This window comes from Carlito syrichta, unplaced genomic scaffold, assembly GCF_000164805.1.
Source record: "Carlito syrichta isolate Samal-C Ts95f unplaced genomic scaffold, Tarsius_syrichta-2.0.1 Scaffold305647, whole genome shotgun sequence".
Lineage (NCBI taxonomy): Eukaryota > Metazoa > Chordata > Mammalia > Primates > Tarsiidae > Carlito > Carlito syrichta.
The window spans coordinates 142,366-159,925 of NW_007249743.1; the positions used below are offsets into that span (position 1 = coordinate 142,366).

At 45.3% G+C, this 17,560-nt stretch overlaps 1 protein-coding gene across 1 annotated transcript in view; it reads left to right on the forward strand.

Annotated features, from left to right (window-relative positions):
- Nucleotides 1–17,560, forward strand: part of LOC103264330 (fer-1-like protein 5) — a 23,272-nt gene that overhangs the window by 4,759 nt on the left and 953 nt on the right. The window contains exons 5-11 of the mRNA XM_008061979.2: nucleotides 142–194; nucleotides 1,613–1,681; nucleotides 4,083–4,126; nucleotides 4,216–4,298; nucleotides 4,388–4,482; nucleotides 5,435–5,563; nucleotides 8,044–8,221. Coding sequence (XP_008060170.2) covers nucleotides 142–194; nucleotides 1,613–1,681; nucleotides 4,083–4,126; nucleotides 4,216–4,298; nucleotides 4,388–4,482; nucleotides 5,435–5,563; nucleotides 8,044–8,221 — 651 coding nt within the window. The remainder of the gene's footprint in view (nucleotides 1–141; nucleotides 195–1,612; nucleotides 1,682–4,082; nucleotides 4,127–4,215; nucleotides 4,299–4,387; nucleotides 4,483–5,434; nucleotides 5,564–8,043; nucleotides 8,222–17,560) is intronic.

Here is a 17,560-nt window from a genome sequence, read left to right on the forward strand (position 1 = left end):
ACAGCACTCCAGTCTGGGCGACAGAGTGAGACTCCAACTCAAAAAAAAAAAAAAAATTATGGGGCCGGGTTTTAAGTTGTTCTGTCACCTTCCATTTCCTCCTCCTGAAAAAATAGAAGCCTTTTAACCTCTTATTTGTAGAGAGAGACCAGTTAGTGAATCCTGTGTTGGAGGTGGAACTGATTGGAGAAAAGGTAAGAGTAGAAAGGATCTGAGCCCTAGAGAAAATGGCGCCTAGAAAAAGTAGTGTGCGGGAAGGGAGTGAGTGGGTGGGCAGGACCCCAGTAATTGTTTCCTAGTCACCCACTAACAGCAGGGTGAGCCCCCAAACATGGACCTCCGGAGGTAGAGACCATATCAGGCTCCCCTCTGCTGCCAGAGCTGTGCCCAGTGCCTTGCACAGAGAGGATGCTCACTAAAAACCAAATATACATGGAAGTAAAGAATGAGAGAATGAAACAACATGCCAACAGACATTGGAACTATCATCATCTCCTCTAGGTCTCAGTCTCTTCACCTGTAAATAGACAGTTCTGGGCCAGAGGGTTACTGACATTCCATGAATCTCTATGAATACAGAGTAGCGTTTTCCAGTGTGTTGACAGGTGTTATGTGCAAAAAAAGGGTCCTGTGTTCAAATTTGGGGAATACAGGGTTAAAGGCTTTGTTTCATAATTCACAAATCTTCATTTCTACCATATTCTACCTGCTACAAACAAGTCATTAAATCCAGCCCACTGGTAGGGAAAGGAAGTAATGTGTCCACCTTTTGATGGGAGGGGTACCAAAGAATTTATGGATATGTTTTAAACCACCACACTGAGTATTTATTTCCTAGTGAGTAGTCTGGGTAACCCTGGAGCTTGGTGAGATGTTCTTGGGTGGCAACACACATTTTCCCAAAATTGCCACATTTCTGTGTTTATCTTAGTGTACCTTAAAAAGTTTAGCAAGATCAATTAACACTTTATTTCAACACATATCATTGCTTAGAATAAGGCTAGGTTTAAAAATTAAGTCAATTGATTATTTTGTGTCGTTTTTGTTTGTTTGTTTGTTTTTTAGACAGGGTCTCGCTCTGTTGCCCAGGCTGGAGTACAGTGCCACCATCACTGCTTACCACATCCTTGACCTCTTGGGCTCTCACCCTCAGCCTCCCAAGTAACTGGGACTACAGGCTCATGCCACCACATCTGGCTAATTTTGCATTTTTTGTAGAGATGAGGTCTCACCATATTGCCCAGTCTGGTCTTGAACTCCTGGGCTCACATGATTCTCCCGCCTCAACCTCCCAAAGTGCTGGGAGCCACCTCGCCCAGCCAACTGGTGGTTTTAAATAGGGTTCACTGCCATCATCAGCTATGTTTGTGATCTTAGAATTTATCTACATTTAAAGTTGATTTAAATAAAAATAACTAGGAATCTGGATCTGGCAAACACTTTGAGATAAATACACGAAGGACTGAAGTAGCCACTGAGAAACTGTCAAGTGTCTTTAGACCAGAGATTAGCCCAATCACCTCTGACCTGGATGGGAAGGGCTGGAAGGTGAGGCCAGTGAAAGAAGGAGGGAGAGCAGGCGGGTACTGACACTGCTTTGGGCCATTCCTAGCTCAAGACGCACATGCAGACCCAAACCGACAATCCCATATGGAACCAGATCCTGACCTTCCGGATTCAGGTATGGCTGCTCTGTCACGCCTGCCCTTCCCTCACTGCCCTCAAGCTGAAAAAAAGTTTGGGTGCATGGGTGGAGGTGTGGATGAAAGGTGGGAGCCAAGAAGCATGGGAGGGGAGCCCTGCATAATAGGGAGTATGAGGCAGCCAAGGACATATTATGGTAAACTACTGTTTACAGCTTTGTTGGAGGAATCATCGGCATACAGTGAACTGCAAATATTTAAAATGTACAATCTGATACATTTTACAATATGTACACACTCAGGAAAACATCATCACAATCAAGATAATATATCCATCACATCAATCACCTCAAAAAGTTGCCTCATGTCACTTGGCAATCCCTCCCTCTCATTCCTATCCCACCCTTTTCCATCCTCAGGTGACCACTGATCTGCCTTTTGTTACTATAGATTAGCTTGCATTTCCCTAGTGTTTCCTAGAGTTTCACATAAATGGAACCATGTAATGTGTACTCTTTTTTGTCTGGCTTCCTTCACTCAGCATAATTATCCTGAGATTCTTCCAAAATGTTATGTGTATCAGTTCTCTCCTTTTTATTGCTGAGTAATAGTCCATTGCATGTTTATTATTTCCTTTTTTGATGGGCATTTATATTGTTTTCAGTTTTGAGCTGTTAAAATGAAGCTGTAAACATTTATCCAAATCTTAGTATGAACATATGCTTTCATTTCTCTTGGGAAAATATGTAGAATCAAAATGACTAGATTGTATAATAGGTTCAATTTTGCCCAGTATTAAGCAATGGATGGGCCATATAACTGAATTTTCCAAAGAACTTAAGTGTGTCCTTTCACTCACATTAAAAAGCAAATCACTTTAAAAACTCATTCTAAATCATATTACATATTTTCTTATTTTCTAAGCCAAGTGCCCTGAATATAAGTATAGCTCTTTGTTGATGGCTTAAAGGCATTAGTTATTATAGTGTGCTATATGTAGTACAGGGCGATTTGTGCTACACTAAATGGCTCCAAGACGCTCTTCTTTGTGGGATCCTATAGTCTGATTTTTATAGCTTTTCAGTCCCTCTCAGTCACTTGTCAGCTCTTGTCAATGAGAGTTCTCTTGAAGTCCTAATGGAGCCTTAATGGCCTTTTGACTGTATGTCAGCCTTTAAAGAGCTGTATGTAAATAAGAGCAAACAGTTCTGAGATACAACTTGCACTCTCTCCTGTGTGCAAGTGTGTCAAAGTTTGTGTACATCCATCTGGCTACCCAGAGAGCATTTCGCTTTCTTATACTTTATGTTGTGAAATATGAAATTAGCTCCCATGAACTCCACTCCTTACTGCTTCTAGAAGCTTCTCCAATCTGCTTCCTGGTAAGCCATCATTTTCAACCATCCCTCATAATCCCCACCTCCTGGGATGATTTTATAGGCTTTTAAAGTAGGAAGACATTTTAAAGGAGGCCTAGTCCATGCCTCATCCTGCCAGACTCTCTCCCACCTATCCTTAGCTGTGATGAGGGCTCGGCCAGGATCCTCAGATGCTCTGTGGATTCTCAAAGCCTTAGGAATTCCTCTTTTTGTTCATCATCTATCAAGTTCTCATCTTTGAGAGAAGCCTTCTAACATTTGAAGATGTCCAAACACCCCCTGGACCCTCACACATTTCCCCCAGAACACAGTCTCCTGGGTGGGGTCATTTGGATGGAGGCCTGATTGCCAGTAGCCCTTTGGGAATGCAATAGTCAGATGTGAACCTTACTCTGATGAGGCAGAATGACCACACAGATGGTAGTGACTAAGGCCAGGTGTTCATGAGGGAGCAGAGCCCAGGGCACTGCTGAAAATGGGTCTGTGCCAGTGGCCAACCCAAGGGCCCCAGGCAGGAGGGGAGACTGTGCACCAGAAAAGGAATTAGGAAAGGGGAGGAGAATTATTAGCAAGATGGATAAAAAGATGGTTCAGCCATAAATCTGAATTTGGAGGCTTCATAACTTTGAAAGACCTGGATGCCTTATGGTGCCCATCTCTCCCCTTCCAATGCCCTTCCTTAACCTGAGCAATTTTCTTCTTTCTTATTGCTTTTCTAAAGCCTTTTCCACAGTTTCTCTTGGCTTCCCAGCTGTCAGGACAGTGGGATTTTAAGGGCCCCAAAGCTTATGCAATTTGGGGGCCATTTTAAGAAGGCGAATACAAAATGATCATGTGACAAGCCCCAGGCCCCTCCTAGGAACTTGCAAGGAAATGGGAGTCCCCAAAGCCAAAGTTCCATAAGCTGTGTGGTAAATCCAGCTTTGTCTTTGGTTAAATGGTTCATTGGTAACTGAGCCAGGCCTTGGAGACCCAGTACTCCCCAACTGCTTTTAAAATCTCCAGGAGGTCCAGACCATCGGAATATACACCCACTGCTCCTCTCTCCTTCCCTTCACAGCTGCCTTGCCTCTCCAGCTACATCAAGTTCAGAGTCTTGGACTGGTGAGCAACTGGGTGGTGGCTGAAGCACATGCAGGGAAGGAGAACATAAGAGCTGGGCAAAGGGCTCATCCTGCAGAGTTTCTCTCCAGCTCCAGGAGGGATTGCCGGGATGAGATCGGGACCGCCAGCCTGTCCCTCAACCAAATCTCGTCAACTGGAGAAGAGATCGAAGGCAAGCAAAGCCCCGGGCCCCACCTCCCGGGCCTCTCCTACCTGCATCCCTGTCCCCCTCACCCCCCTTCTCACCTTCTGTCCTTCCAGGAGTGTACTCTGGCTTCTTGCCCTGCTTCGGGCCCAGCTTCCTGACTCTGCACGGTGGTAAAAAGGCCCCTTTCAGGATTTCGGAAGAAGGCGCTGTAAGTTTCTCGTGTCAGCTCTAGGGGTCAATAGAGAGATAAAACTGGCCAATTATAAAGCTCTGGGGCCTGGGAAATGCTCAAGAGGCTTTGGCCCTGGTTTCCGCTCACCAGTGGTAAAGAAGCCTGTACACGAATAGCAATGCGTACGTGGGGCATGCGCTGGGCATGAGAAAGGAACAGGTGGAATGCTCTAGGCATTTCCTGAAGAAGGGACTTTGAGATGAAACCACGGGTAAGATTTTCAGCAGGTGAAAAGGACATGCAGGACCAAGGACACGGCACAGGTAAATGTGCAAACACACGGGGTTCTTCAAGACTGATGACAAACACCAGACATCTGACTCGAATTGGCTTAACTGAAAAAACGAAATGAGGTTGGGAAGACTGCTGAGTGGGGCAGAGCTGTAGGCACCGAACCTTTGATGCCATCAGGAGACTTGCTGCCTCTTCCTGCTCTTCATGCTCCATTCCTCCTTCATGCCTCATATTTCCTCCTACCCCAGTCTGGCTTACAGGCTGGAAACCCTGCAAAACCTACTCAGGGAAGAAACGCCAAGAATTGTATTCTAATTGGCCTGCTTAGGTCATGTGCTCTCCCCTTGGACCAATCACTGTGGCTAAGGAGGCGGAGCATACCCTGATTGGCCAGGCTGGGAGCGCAAACTCAGTGGTTATCACAGGCCCTGCCCAGCCCAAAGCATTATGGGAGAGGGATTTTTCCAGGGGGTGATAAGAACAATGCACGAGCAGGAGTGGTGGAGCGAAGAGGGCCGACGTCCAGAGGTTTCCTGGTGTGGTGTCTGGAGTAAATGGAATTTTTCCCTGGGATTGTGGTTGGAGCCAGCTTCAGGCAGGCGGTGACCTGACAACCTTGTCCTTGTTTTTGATTCCGGGCGAATTTGACTCCTTCCCTCCACCCCTCCCATCCCTTTTCTCTCTGTCTCCTTAGTGTATTCCTGACTCTGTGAAGGACGGTTTAGCTTATCGAGGCCGAGTCTTCCTGGAGTTAATCACCCAAATCAAGTCCCAACAGGGCTCTAGGATAATGGCTCTGTCCCATGAAGTGACCAGGATGGAGGTAACCACGAGAAACAGGTAGCACCGGAAAAATAGCCCCTCTTCCTGTCCCATATCTAATATAGGCCCTAGTTTCTGACCCTGCAAGAGGTCCTAGCCACAGACTGTTGGGTGTGTAAGGATGCTTGATCAATCTGCTTGAGTACTTACTCAGCCCCTACTGTGCCTAATCCCAGATGGACAGAGGACCCAATAAAGACAAGGTAAAGTTTCAGTTTATGAAATGCCTAGGCCAGGCGCAGTGGCTCAAACCTGTAATCCCAGCACTTTGGGAGGCCAAGGTGAAGGGATTGCCTGAACCCACGGATTCGAGAACAGCTTGGACGACTTGGCAGACCTCATCTCAATAGATTAAAAAATTAGCTGGGCGTGGTAGTGCGTGCCTGTAGTTCTGGCTACTTGGAAGGCTGATGTAGAAGGATCACCTGAGCCCAGCAGATCGAGGCCGTGGTGGCCATCAGCGTGCCACTGCACTCCAGCCTGGGTGACAGAGTGAGACTCCAACTCAAAAAAAAAAAAAAAAAGAAAGAAACAAATGCCTAATATAGTTAAGGAGAAATGTTCATTCATGACTCAGTTTCTCTGGGGTTTGCAAAACAATCTAAGGGATTTGGATTTCTTCCTGAAGTCACTGAGGCAGGAAGGGGCAGGAAGAACAGTATTAGCAATAGACCAGAGTAAGTTGAGGTCACTTAGACAAGAGAAACTGAGATACTGTCTAACTGGAGGAAAGTTGGAGAGGAGGGGGAAGACTTCAGAGACCCTCTGGAAACAACGATCAAAGCCAGTGACCAACAAGGGCCTAAGAAGTGAGGCCAACTCCCCTAGCTGAAACCCATTTCCTGCTTTGGGTGACAAGGTGGTCAGGGATGGCATGCACCAAGATGGGCTCTCTAAAAGAGGAGCAGGTCTGGGGGAGATGATGAATCCCAGCTCGGACGTGTGCTGTGAAACATTCACATAAACCAACTCTGGAGGCTGCTAGTCACGGGGTGTCATCATTGTACAAGGATTTGAACCCGCGGCGGTGGATGAAACTGCCCAAGGAGAGTAGGTGCAGTGAAAGGAAGGAGCCTAACAGGAGCCTGCCATAGTACAGGAACAGGTGGAGGAGTTTGCAGAGGGATATTCCAAGGAAAAGAGTTGCAGAAAGAAGTGACCAGCAATCTTGAATGTGGTAGAGAGAAAGGATGAGGACTCAGAGATGTCTGCTGACTATTAGGAAGATGCTAGTAGCCTTGGATCAGGAGAGAAACTGGACTGCTATAGACGGGAGGGAGAAGTAGGGGACAGTGCATGGAGGCAAGGCTTCTAAGAAACTTGTCTGGAAAGTGGAAAGAAGTCAAGCTCAGGAAGCTGAGGCAGGAGAATTGCTTGAATCCAGGAGTTTGAGACCAGTCTAGGCAACATAGTGAAACTCTGCCTCTAAAAAGTAAAAATAAAAAAAAGTTTAAAAAGAGTGGAAGGAGATGAAGTCAGGCAGCAGCTAAATAGGGACTCAGATGGGAGAAGGGGGGTTGTTTTTTAAATAGGGGAGGCCTGAGCTGGTGAACATACTAGGGGAAAGCAAGAATGGGGTTGAGGTTGGCCACAGAAACAAGAGAGGGGCTGATGAACAGAGTGTCTGACCACACAGTGGGAACAGATGAAGCTGGGAGACAGTGGGCAGCTGGGAGAAGTAGAAAAGTCAGACTTTCCCAGAGAAAGAGGAGAGCTTGAGAAGAACCAGATGTATGAAAGAGAGAGTCCAGCTTTACACCCCTGCCCACACTGTCTCTTCTGAAGGAAGGGGTTTAGGCAAAAAGAGAGAAGCACTGCAACTTGGAGCAGGGATGGGGTGGTCCAACTCATAGTCCTAGCCTGACCAGGGAGGAGACCCCTCTTGCCCAATTTCAGGAAGGAAAGGAACCAAGGTTGACTGGGTGAAGGGCACCAGGTGGTGGAAGTCCTGGGAGGAACTGCCCTTGATCAGCCAGGTGCGAGGGAAAGGGAGCCTCTGCAGGATTTGTTTGTTTGTTTGTTTGTTTGTTTTTGAGTCAGAGCCTCACTCCGTCCCAGGCTGGAGTGCAGTGGCACACTCACAGCCACTCCAGCATCAACCTGCTGGGCTTAGGTGATCCTTCCGCCTCAACCTTCCAAGTAGCTGGAACTACAGGTACGGGCTACCATGCCTGGCTAATTTTTTGATATATTATAGAGACGAGGTCTCACCAAGTTGCCCAGGCTGTTCTCAAACCCCCGGGCTCAGGCAGTCCTCTCGCCTCAGCCTCCCAAATTGCTAGGATTACAGGCTTGAGCCACTACGCCTGGCCTTCTCAGGGTTTTGAGAGGGACTTTTCAGTGATGGTCTGGCTCACCCTGAAAGAAGCAAAGATGACTTTTGAAAGAAACAGAGCACCTCATCCTTGTCTCTCTGCCCGTCCATATAACTTTGTTCGTCCCTTGGCTTATGTACTAGGGATGTGGGGGTTTGTTTTCCAGAGGCACCAGAACCGTCTGAAGTATGGGTTGTGTGTCATCTTCCTCTCCTGTACTATGATGCCCAACTTTAAAAACCTGATCCAGTTCGAGGTCAGCATCGGCCACTATGGAAACAAAATGGACCTGAACTACAAGCCTCTGGTCTCAAGCACACAATACAGCCCAGTGATATATGATGGTAATAGTCAGATTCAGGCGAAGAGTGGAGAGAGCAGCCACTGCATGCCAGGCTTTGTGCTAGGCTCTCCCAAGAATATTAACTCATGGAAGATTCATAGGCATTATTTACCCATATTTTACACATGAGAAAAAAGAGGTTCAGGGAAGTGAAGTCACTTGCCAAACCTCATAGCTAGTAGGTAACTAACCCAAGTCCTCTACACTTCTTTCCACACTACAACTTCCTCAGTCCCATCTTCTACTCTGAACCACCTCCCATCCACATACATCCTCCACCCAAAAGTTCATCCCTGTATCCAACTACTATTCACTACCCATCCATCCACCCTTTATCCATCCATTTATCTGTCCAGTCAGCCATTCAGCTCCCACTCATCCACTCACCCCAACAACCACCCACCCATTCAACCATCCATCCATTCAGTCATCCAATGTATATTTATTGGACACCTATGGTAGGCGCTATAGAGTAGTGGTTGCAGCCCTGGGCCAGTTGCATCAGCATCGCCTGGGAACTTGTTAGGAATGCAATTTCTTGACTACACAGGCAATAGAATCACAGACTACAGAATTCTGTAGATCTGCAGATTCTAGACCTGCAGAATCAGATAATCTGAGAATGAGGCCTCAAAATCAGTGTTTTTCCAAGCCTTCCTGGTGATTTGGGTGCAAAGTTGGAGAACCCCTGCTGCAGAGTAATACTGTCTCATTTCTTCTTTGTCAGCTTCATCATCTCTTCACCCATTAAGAGGCTTTCTGTGCATCCTGCTTCTCTACCTATTTTTTTTTTTTTTTTTTCTTGAGTTAGAGTCTCACTCTGTCACCGTGGCTGGATTGCAGTGGCACACTCACGGCCACCCCAGCATTGACCTGCTGAGCTCTGGCGATCCTTCTGCCTCAGTCTTCCAAGTAGCCGGAACTACAGTCTCGCAATACCATGCCCGGCTAATTTTTTTATTTATTGTAGAGACAAGGTCTCGCCAAGTTGCCCAGACTGGTCTCGAACACGCAGTCTCAGGCAATCCTCTTGCTTCGGCCTCCCAAAGTGCTGGGATTACAGGCTGAGCCACCGACCCTGACCTCTACCTATTTTTTAATTAAAGCTTTATTGAGGTGCAATTCACATACCATAGAACTCACCTTTTAAAGTGTACAGTTCAGTAGTTTTTCACAGAACTGTGCAACCATCACTACGATCAATTTTAGAACATTTTCCTCACCCCAGAAAGAAGCTCTAAGCCTATTAGCAGCCCTGCTTCCCATTTCTCTCCCACTTCCCAGACTTGGTAACCACTGATCTACTTTCTGTGCCTATAGCTTTGCCTATTCTGGACATATTGTATACACGATCCTTAGTGACTGGTTTCTTTCAATTAGCATAATGTTCTACTTATTTTTTATATTATGAAATACATATACAAAAAGTACACAAAATATGTGTATAGTTTAAAGAAGAAGTAGCCAGACATGTAATCCCAGCACTCTGGGAGGTGGAGGCGAGAGGATTGCCTGAGCCCAGGGGTTCAAGCCCAGGGGTTCAAGACCTGGGCAACTTGGCAAGACCTCGTCTTTACAATAAATAAAAAAATCAGCCGGGCATGGTGGCGCTCACCTGTAGTTCCAGCTACTTGGAAGGCTGAGGCAGAAGGATCACCTGAGCCCAGCAGATTGAGGCTGCGGTGACCATGAGCATGCCACTGCACTCCAACCTGGGTGACAGAGTGAGACTCTAACTCAAAAAATAAAAATAATACAATAAAATAAAAAGTAAATGAATACTCATAAGCTCACTACCTAACTTAAGTATAGAAAATTGTCAACATCTTAGAAAGTCCCTGTTTGCTCTTCCCTAATCCATTCACCCTAGGAATAACCATGGTTCTGACTCTTGTGTTAATCATCTCTTTGCTTTCTTTTCCAGTTCTTCTCCTGCATATGAAACCCTAAACAGCATACTTTTACAATTTCATATAAATGGACTCTTTCAGTGGGTACATGTAACTGCAGTTCATTTTCATTTCTGTGTATATTCTACTATGTGATCATACCACAAGTTATGTGGTACAGGTAGACATTTAGGTAGTATCTTTCTTTGCTAGTACAATAGTTTTGTTATAAACATTCCCGTGTATATTTCCTGGTCACAGTGCAAGACTTTCTCTAAATTATATAACTAGGAGTAGAAGAGAAATTCAAAGCAAAAGTGATTATTCCAAATTACACTCTCATCAGCATGGTATAATTCCCGTCACTCCACATTCTCACTAGTACTTGCTGATTGCCCAGCCTTTTAATGTTTGCCAATCTTGTGGATATGAAATGGTGTTTCATATGGGCTTAATTTGCTTTTTCCTGATTACAAATGAGTGTTGAGCATCTTCATATGAATACAGACATTTACTTTTCCTTGAAATAAATAGATTCTGTAGAATATCTATTCATATGCTTTATGCATTATTCCATTTGGCTATATTTTTTATCCACTTGTACATTATTTGTTCTGGGTGACAATCTTTTGCCAGATGTATGTGTTATAAGTATCTTCTCCAGGTTTGTGCTTTGACTTTTTATTCTTTTAATGGTGACTTTATTGTTTCTTATTGTTTGCAAACAATAAAATGCACAGTTTTAAAGTGTACTGCTTCACTGGGCACACTGGCTCATGCTTGTAATCCCAACATTTTGGGAGGCTAAGGTGGGAGGATTGCTTGAGGCCAGGAGTTTGAGACCAGCCTTGGCAACATAGTGAAACCTCATCTCTACAAAAAAAATTTTTTTTAATTAGCCAGACATAGTGTCATGCACTTGTAGTCCCAGCTACTCAGGAGGCTGAGGCAGAAGGATCACCTGAGCCCAGGTGATCAAAGCTATGGTGAGCTGTGATTGTGCCACTACACTCCAGCCTGGGCGACAGAATGAGACCCTGACTCTAAAAGAACAACAAATAAATAAAGTGTACAGTTCGAAGAGTTTTGACAAATGAGTTTAAATACCACAGGTAGAGATTTCCATCACCCTAGAAAGTTATCATGGACATTTTCAGTCAGCCCTTCCTGCCCACCCCCGGCCCCGGGCAATTGTTGTGATACATGTCACCATAGATTTGATTTGCTTGTTCTACAATGTCATATATAAATGAAATGATACATATAATACTCTTTCTTTGGCTTCTTTTGCTCAGCATAGTGTTTCAGAGATTTGTCTGTGTTGTAGCGTAGATTAATATTTTGTTTCTTTTTATTTCTGTCAGTATTTCATTATATAATTATAAGTTTATTTGTCCATTCACTTGTTCGTGAACATTTAGATTGACTCAAGTTTTGGAGTTTCATGAATAAAGCCTCTATAAACAGTCTTTTTTCTTTTTGAGTCAGGGTCTCACTCTGTCCCAGGTTAGAGATCATGGCTCACTGCAGCCTCTGACTTCAGGGCTCAAGTGATCCTCCTGCCTCAGTCTCCTGAATAACTGGGACTATAGACACGTACCTACCATGCCCAGCTAATTATTTTTTTGTAGAGATGAAGTCTTGCTGTGTTCCCAAGGCTGGTCTCCAACTCTTGCTCTCAAGCAATCCTCCTGCCTTGGCCTCCCAAAGTACTGGGATTATAAATGTGAACTACCACACCTGGCTAAACATTCTTGTTCAAGTCTCTTTTTGTGAAAATGTGCTTGTATTCCTCTTAGGTAAATGCCTAGGGATGGAATTTGGGTTTTATAAGAATATGCCTGTTTTCCAAAATGGTTATATTCTACACTCCACAGCAATATCTGGGCATTCTGTTCTACATCCTACCAACTTTTGGTATTTCCTGGCCTTTCATCTGAGTCATTCTAGTGGGTGCAAAGTTGCACCTTGTTGTGATTTCACTTGCATTTCTCTAATCATCAATGATGCTGAGCATCTTTTCACATGCTCATCGGCCACTCACATAACTTTCTTTAGTGAAAGATCTGTTCAGGTTCTTTTGCCTCTATTTCATTGTGTTGTCTTTTTATCTGGAATTCCAGGAGTTTTTTTGGTTTTTGTTTTTTTTTGGTCTTGGATAAAAGTCCTTTGCCAGATATGTTCTGTTAATATTGTCTTCCAGTCTGTGACTGGACTTTGCAGTTTCCAAACATGTCTTTCGAAGATCAGAAATTTCTACTTTTGGTTAAGTCCAATTTGTTATCGTTTTTTTTTTTTTTGAGTTGGAGTCTGTCTCTGTCGCCCAGACTGGAGTGCAGTGGCTGCTCCCAGTCACCTCAGCCTCGACCTGCTGGGCTCCAGAGATCCTTCTGCCTCAGCCTTCCAAGGAGCTGGAACTACAGGCACACGCTACTACACCTGGCTAATTTTTTTTTGACTTATTGTAGAGATGAGGTCTCGCTGCCCAGGCGGGTCTCGAACCCGCGGGCTCAGGCAATCCACTCACCTCAGCCTCCCAAAGCGCGGGATTACAGGCTGAGCCACCGAGCCCGGCGAAATTTGTTATCTTTTATTTTATAGTTAGTACTAAACATAGAAATATTTATTAATCTCAAGATCATGAAGATATTCTCCTGTGTTTCATTCTCTAAACTTTATAATTATAGCTTCTTTGTTTAGGTTTATGATCTAACTTGACTTAATTTTTGCATATTTTGTGAGGAAGAGGTTCAGATTCTTTTTTATTTTTTTGAGACAGGATGTTGCTCTGTTGCCCAGTCTGGACTGCAGTGGCATGATCCTAGTTCATTTCATCCTCAAACTACTGGGCTCAAATTATCTTACTGCCTCAGCCTCCCAAGTATCTGGGACTACAGGCACATGCTCCCTCACCTGATTTTTTTTTTTTTTTTTGTAGAAACAGGGTCTCATTGTGTTACTCAGGCTAGACTTGAACTCCTGGCCTCAAGAGATACTGTGGCCTCAGCCTTCCAAAGCACTAGGATTACAGAGCTGTGAGCCACTGCACCTGGTCCTCTTTTTCTCTTGTGTACTTATGTCCAATTCAGCACCATTTGCTGAAGAGACTACTCATTCCCACACTGAATTACTTTGGTGCCCTTGTTGAAAATCTGTTAACCATATATTGTGGTATCTTTATAGAATGTCTATTATGTTTCATTGATCTGTTTGTCCTTATGCCTATATCACACTGTCTTGATTATTGTAACTCTAAAGTCTTGAAATTAGGTTAAGTCCTCCAACTTTGTTGTTCTTTTACAAAATAATTGCACTTATTCTGGTTCCCTTCCATTTTTATATAAATTTTAGCATACGCTTGACAATTTCTACAAAAAGCCAGCTAGAATTTTCCTGTGTTCTTCTATTTTAATCAGGTTTTTGTTTTATTTTGTTTTTAGCATTGCATTCTATGTCCTCTATTGACTTACTGGCTATATAGCTTTGGATATTTTTAGTGGTTGCTCAAGGGATTATAGTATTGATCCTTAACCTATCATCGTCTACCTAGAGTTAATATTATACCACCTCACATAAATATTATAATTATGCTTCATTATGTATTATGTATAGTGCAATTATAACACTATGATTGCATTTACACCTTCATTACCTTTGTTATACATTCTGAAATTGCGTTACTGATATTTTGCTTAAGAGTTTTGCATCTATGTTTATGAGTAAAATCTTCTTTTGTTAGTGATTTACTTAGTGGTGTGATTTACATACCATAAAGTTCACTTGTTTTGTGCAATTTAGTGCTTTTTAGTAAATCCACAGAACTGAGCAGCCATCATTTGTGCTGAATTTTAGAACATTTCCATCACCCCAAGAGATCTTCATGCCTGTTTGTAGTCACTACCCTGTTCCCACCCCCAGGCCCATACAAGTACTGATCTGCTTCTGTCTCTATATACTTACTTTTCCTACATTTTTTATATGAATGACATTAATAATTTTCATGGATAGTTCATATAAATGAAATTACATAATGTTGGTCTTTTGTATCTGGCTTCTTTCACTTGGCATAATGTCCATAAGTTTTATTCATAGTGTAACATGTATCAGTGCTTCACTTCTTTTTATTGCAAATAGTTTTCCATTACATGGATGTACCATTCATCACTTGTTCATCCATCAGTTGATAGACATTGTTTCGACTTCTCAGCTGTTATGAATAAAGCTGCTGTGAACATTCACGTACAGGTCTTTGTGTGAACATGTGCTTTCATTTGTCTTGGGTAGATAGATGCTTAGAAGTGGAACGGCTTTTTAAGTAACTACCAAACTTTTCTAAAGTGGCCACCCCATTTTCCATTCTCTCAGCAGCACAGGATTATTCCAGTTTCTCCACAGCTTTACCAGTCGTTGTTATCTGCCTTTGTAATTATATTTATTATAGTAGTCATATAGTATCTGGTTGTTTTAATTTGCACTTTCCTAATATCTAATGACACTGAGCATTTTTTCATGTGCTCATTAGCCATTCGTATATCTTCTTGATGATTTATCTATTGAAATCTATTGCTCTTTTTTCTTTAGCCCTTCTATTCTAGGAGATTGCCCGTTTTTTAATTGGGTTGTGTTTCTTCTTATCATTGAGTTGTAAGAGTTTGTTATATATTCTGAATACAAGTCCTTTATCAGATATAATATTCTTTTCAGGTTTATTGGAGTTTTTTTTTTTGAGTTGGAGTCTCACTCTGTCACCCAGACTGGAGTGCAGTGGCCACTCCTGGCCACTGCAGCCTCGACCTGCTGGGCTTCCGCGATCCTTCCGCCTCAGCCTTCCATGTAGCCGGAACTACAGGCACACGCTACCATGCCCGGCTCATTTTTGATTTATTGTGAAGATGAGGTCTCGCCAAGTTGCCCAGGTGGGTCTCGAATCCGCGGGCTCAGTCAATTCACTCACCTCAGCCTCCCAAAGCAGGGGATTACAGGCTGAGCCACCGAGCTCGGCTTCTTTTCATTTTCTTAATGGTGTCTTTTGAAATGCAAGCATTTTTTTATCTGGATAAATCCAATTTATTTTTCTTTTGTGTTGTCATATCTAAAAACTCTTTGCGCTCTCTCGGTCTCTCTTTCTCTTTCTCTCTGTTGCTCTCTCCCTCTCTGCAGCTCTCTCCCTACCTCTCTCCCACTTCCTCTCTCTCTCTCCACAGACCCTTTCCCTTTTTCCCTTGTAACCACCGCTTTAATAAATCTCTTGGCCTTAAACGGGTGAGGAGTCATTACTGGCGCCGAACTTCTTTCAGTCACGCCTCCCAAGTTGTCTCCAACCACAAGTCTGATGGCTGGTCATCACCAGCCTGTTCTTGCCCTCACCCTGGGTTGCTGACACCCACTGGGAGGGCAGGGCTGCCATGCCAGCCCCCCGCCCCTTCTTGCAGCTGGTGCACTCCCCTGGGACTTGTAACTTGGGGCCTAACTGACACGCAGCAAAATGACAGACCCTGCAATGGACCCAAACACCTCCTCTCACCTGGCCTCCGGTCTTCCGCTCAAGCCCAGGATAATCCTCCTCCTCCTCCTGACAGTGGGAATGACAGAATGCCCCCAGTCCCTAAGCACGCCACACGGATGGCGGCTTTTACTCCTGACACAAGTTCTTCCAAGAAGCATCCTTAATAAGGAAACACCAGTTTGCATCCTCCACTCAGGGGCTGTGGACGTTCTGCACATAACTAACCCCGTCTAGACCTCAGTTTCTGCACCTGTAAAATAGGGTACAGCCAGTCCTTCCCTCAGAATGCTGTGAGGTACCACAGGTGTGCCCCACTGAGGCCTCGCCCAGGTCAGCTCAGTCGATCAGCCTTCATCGGCCTCCTCACACCCAGCAAGGGCCAGCCTGAAACTTGCACACCACCTCCAGGACCTTGTGCCTGGTACCTCTTCCGACCCTGCGCCCTGCCCAGGCTGTACCACTCATGCTGGGATGCCCTAGTAACTCTGTCAAGCCAAGGCTCTGCCTCCCAACCTGCCTGGACCCACCCACCAGCCCGCCCCTGTCTCGGGCAGCCTGTCCCCACTCCTGCTCCAGCAGCATCCCGGGACCGAAAGACCACCCCTCTCACTGGCTGCCCTGCCAGGGCCTCCTGACCACACTCCTCACTGTCTGCCCACCACCCCATTTTCCCAGACCCACCCCATGACCTCAGCCCTTTTTCTATCCCACCCCCACCCTCACGCCCCTGCCAAGTCTGAGGTAGCGGAGAACATTTACTTTGGAATCTGGCAGAGCTGGATTCAAGCCTGGCTCTACTACTGTCGAGATCTACTGAGATGTGTGGCCTGGGGCAAATTTATCACCACTGCTAAGTCTCAGTTTCCTCATCTGTAGAATGGGAATAATTATCTGTCCCCTCGGACTTGGAGGAGGGAACAACACACTAGGAATAGCATTTACTGAGCAGCCTCTCCACCAGGCCTTGTGCTGTAAGCATTAAATCACTACCTCCTCTCCTCCTTGGGAGGTAGGGACTCCTCACCTCAAGAACACACAGCAGCGGGGCTGGGTGAGAGCCTTTATGATTCTCTAGACAGGAGCTCGATGGCAACAAGTCATTTCCACCACCAAGCCTCAGACGCCTCAGCCCCGCACTGGGGGTTACACATGTTAGGGACCTCGAGTCAGACACAGAGATCAATGGCAAGGATAGGGATCTCAAGTGCATTGTTAGTGCTTTGGGGTCTGGCCCAAGTCAGCATTCTTGACAACGTGGGATCTCAGGACCTTGTTCCCTGCCAGCAGGGGGTACTGTGGGCATCCTGTGTGTGATGATCCAGGGCAGGGTCACCCCAACTGACACACCTTCCCTCCCCACTTTCTTGCCTTTGGTCAAGGCAACTGGCTAGCAGGGGCAGACACTCCTAGAATCCTAGAGGGACCTGAATGTTCCCTTCAAAGTAGGGCTGAGGAAAAGATCAGAGGCCAGGCTCAGCTGGGGGCCCCAAACACAGAGAGAGATGGGGGCCTGGGCACTTTGGGTAAGGCCACAGCTCCACCTGGGGACCCCTCAGCCACCTACCCCACCCCAACCTCCATGCCAGGATGCAGGCCCTCTGCTCTCTCTTCCAGGAAGCCCTGCCTGACCTCCCCAGGGCCTGAATCCCTGTCCTGGGCCTCCAGTCCTGGAGAGCCTGGCCTGGCCCCTGCCCCATCCCTGATTTCCACCTGCTGGGCCTCACCTTCCCAGAACCTCAGCCCTGTCTGCCTCCTCCTATGAAGGTCCAGCCTCCACAGAGCAGGGCCTGAGGTGGGGGGAGGGAATGAGAAAGAAAGATAAGAGATAGTGGGATTGGGAGGTCTCTCTCCTCAATAGGTGAGAGTCCATTTATTATTTAGCATGCTTTTTTTTTTTTTTGAGTTGGAGTCTCACTCTGTCACCCAGCCTGGAGTGCAGTGGCCG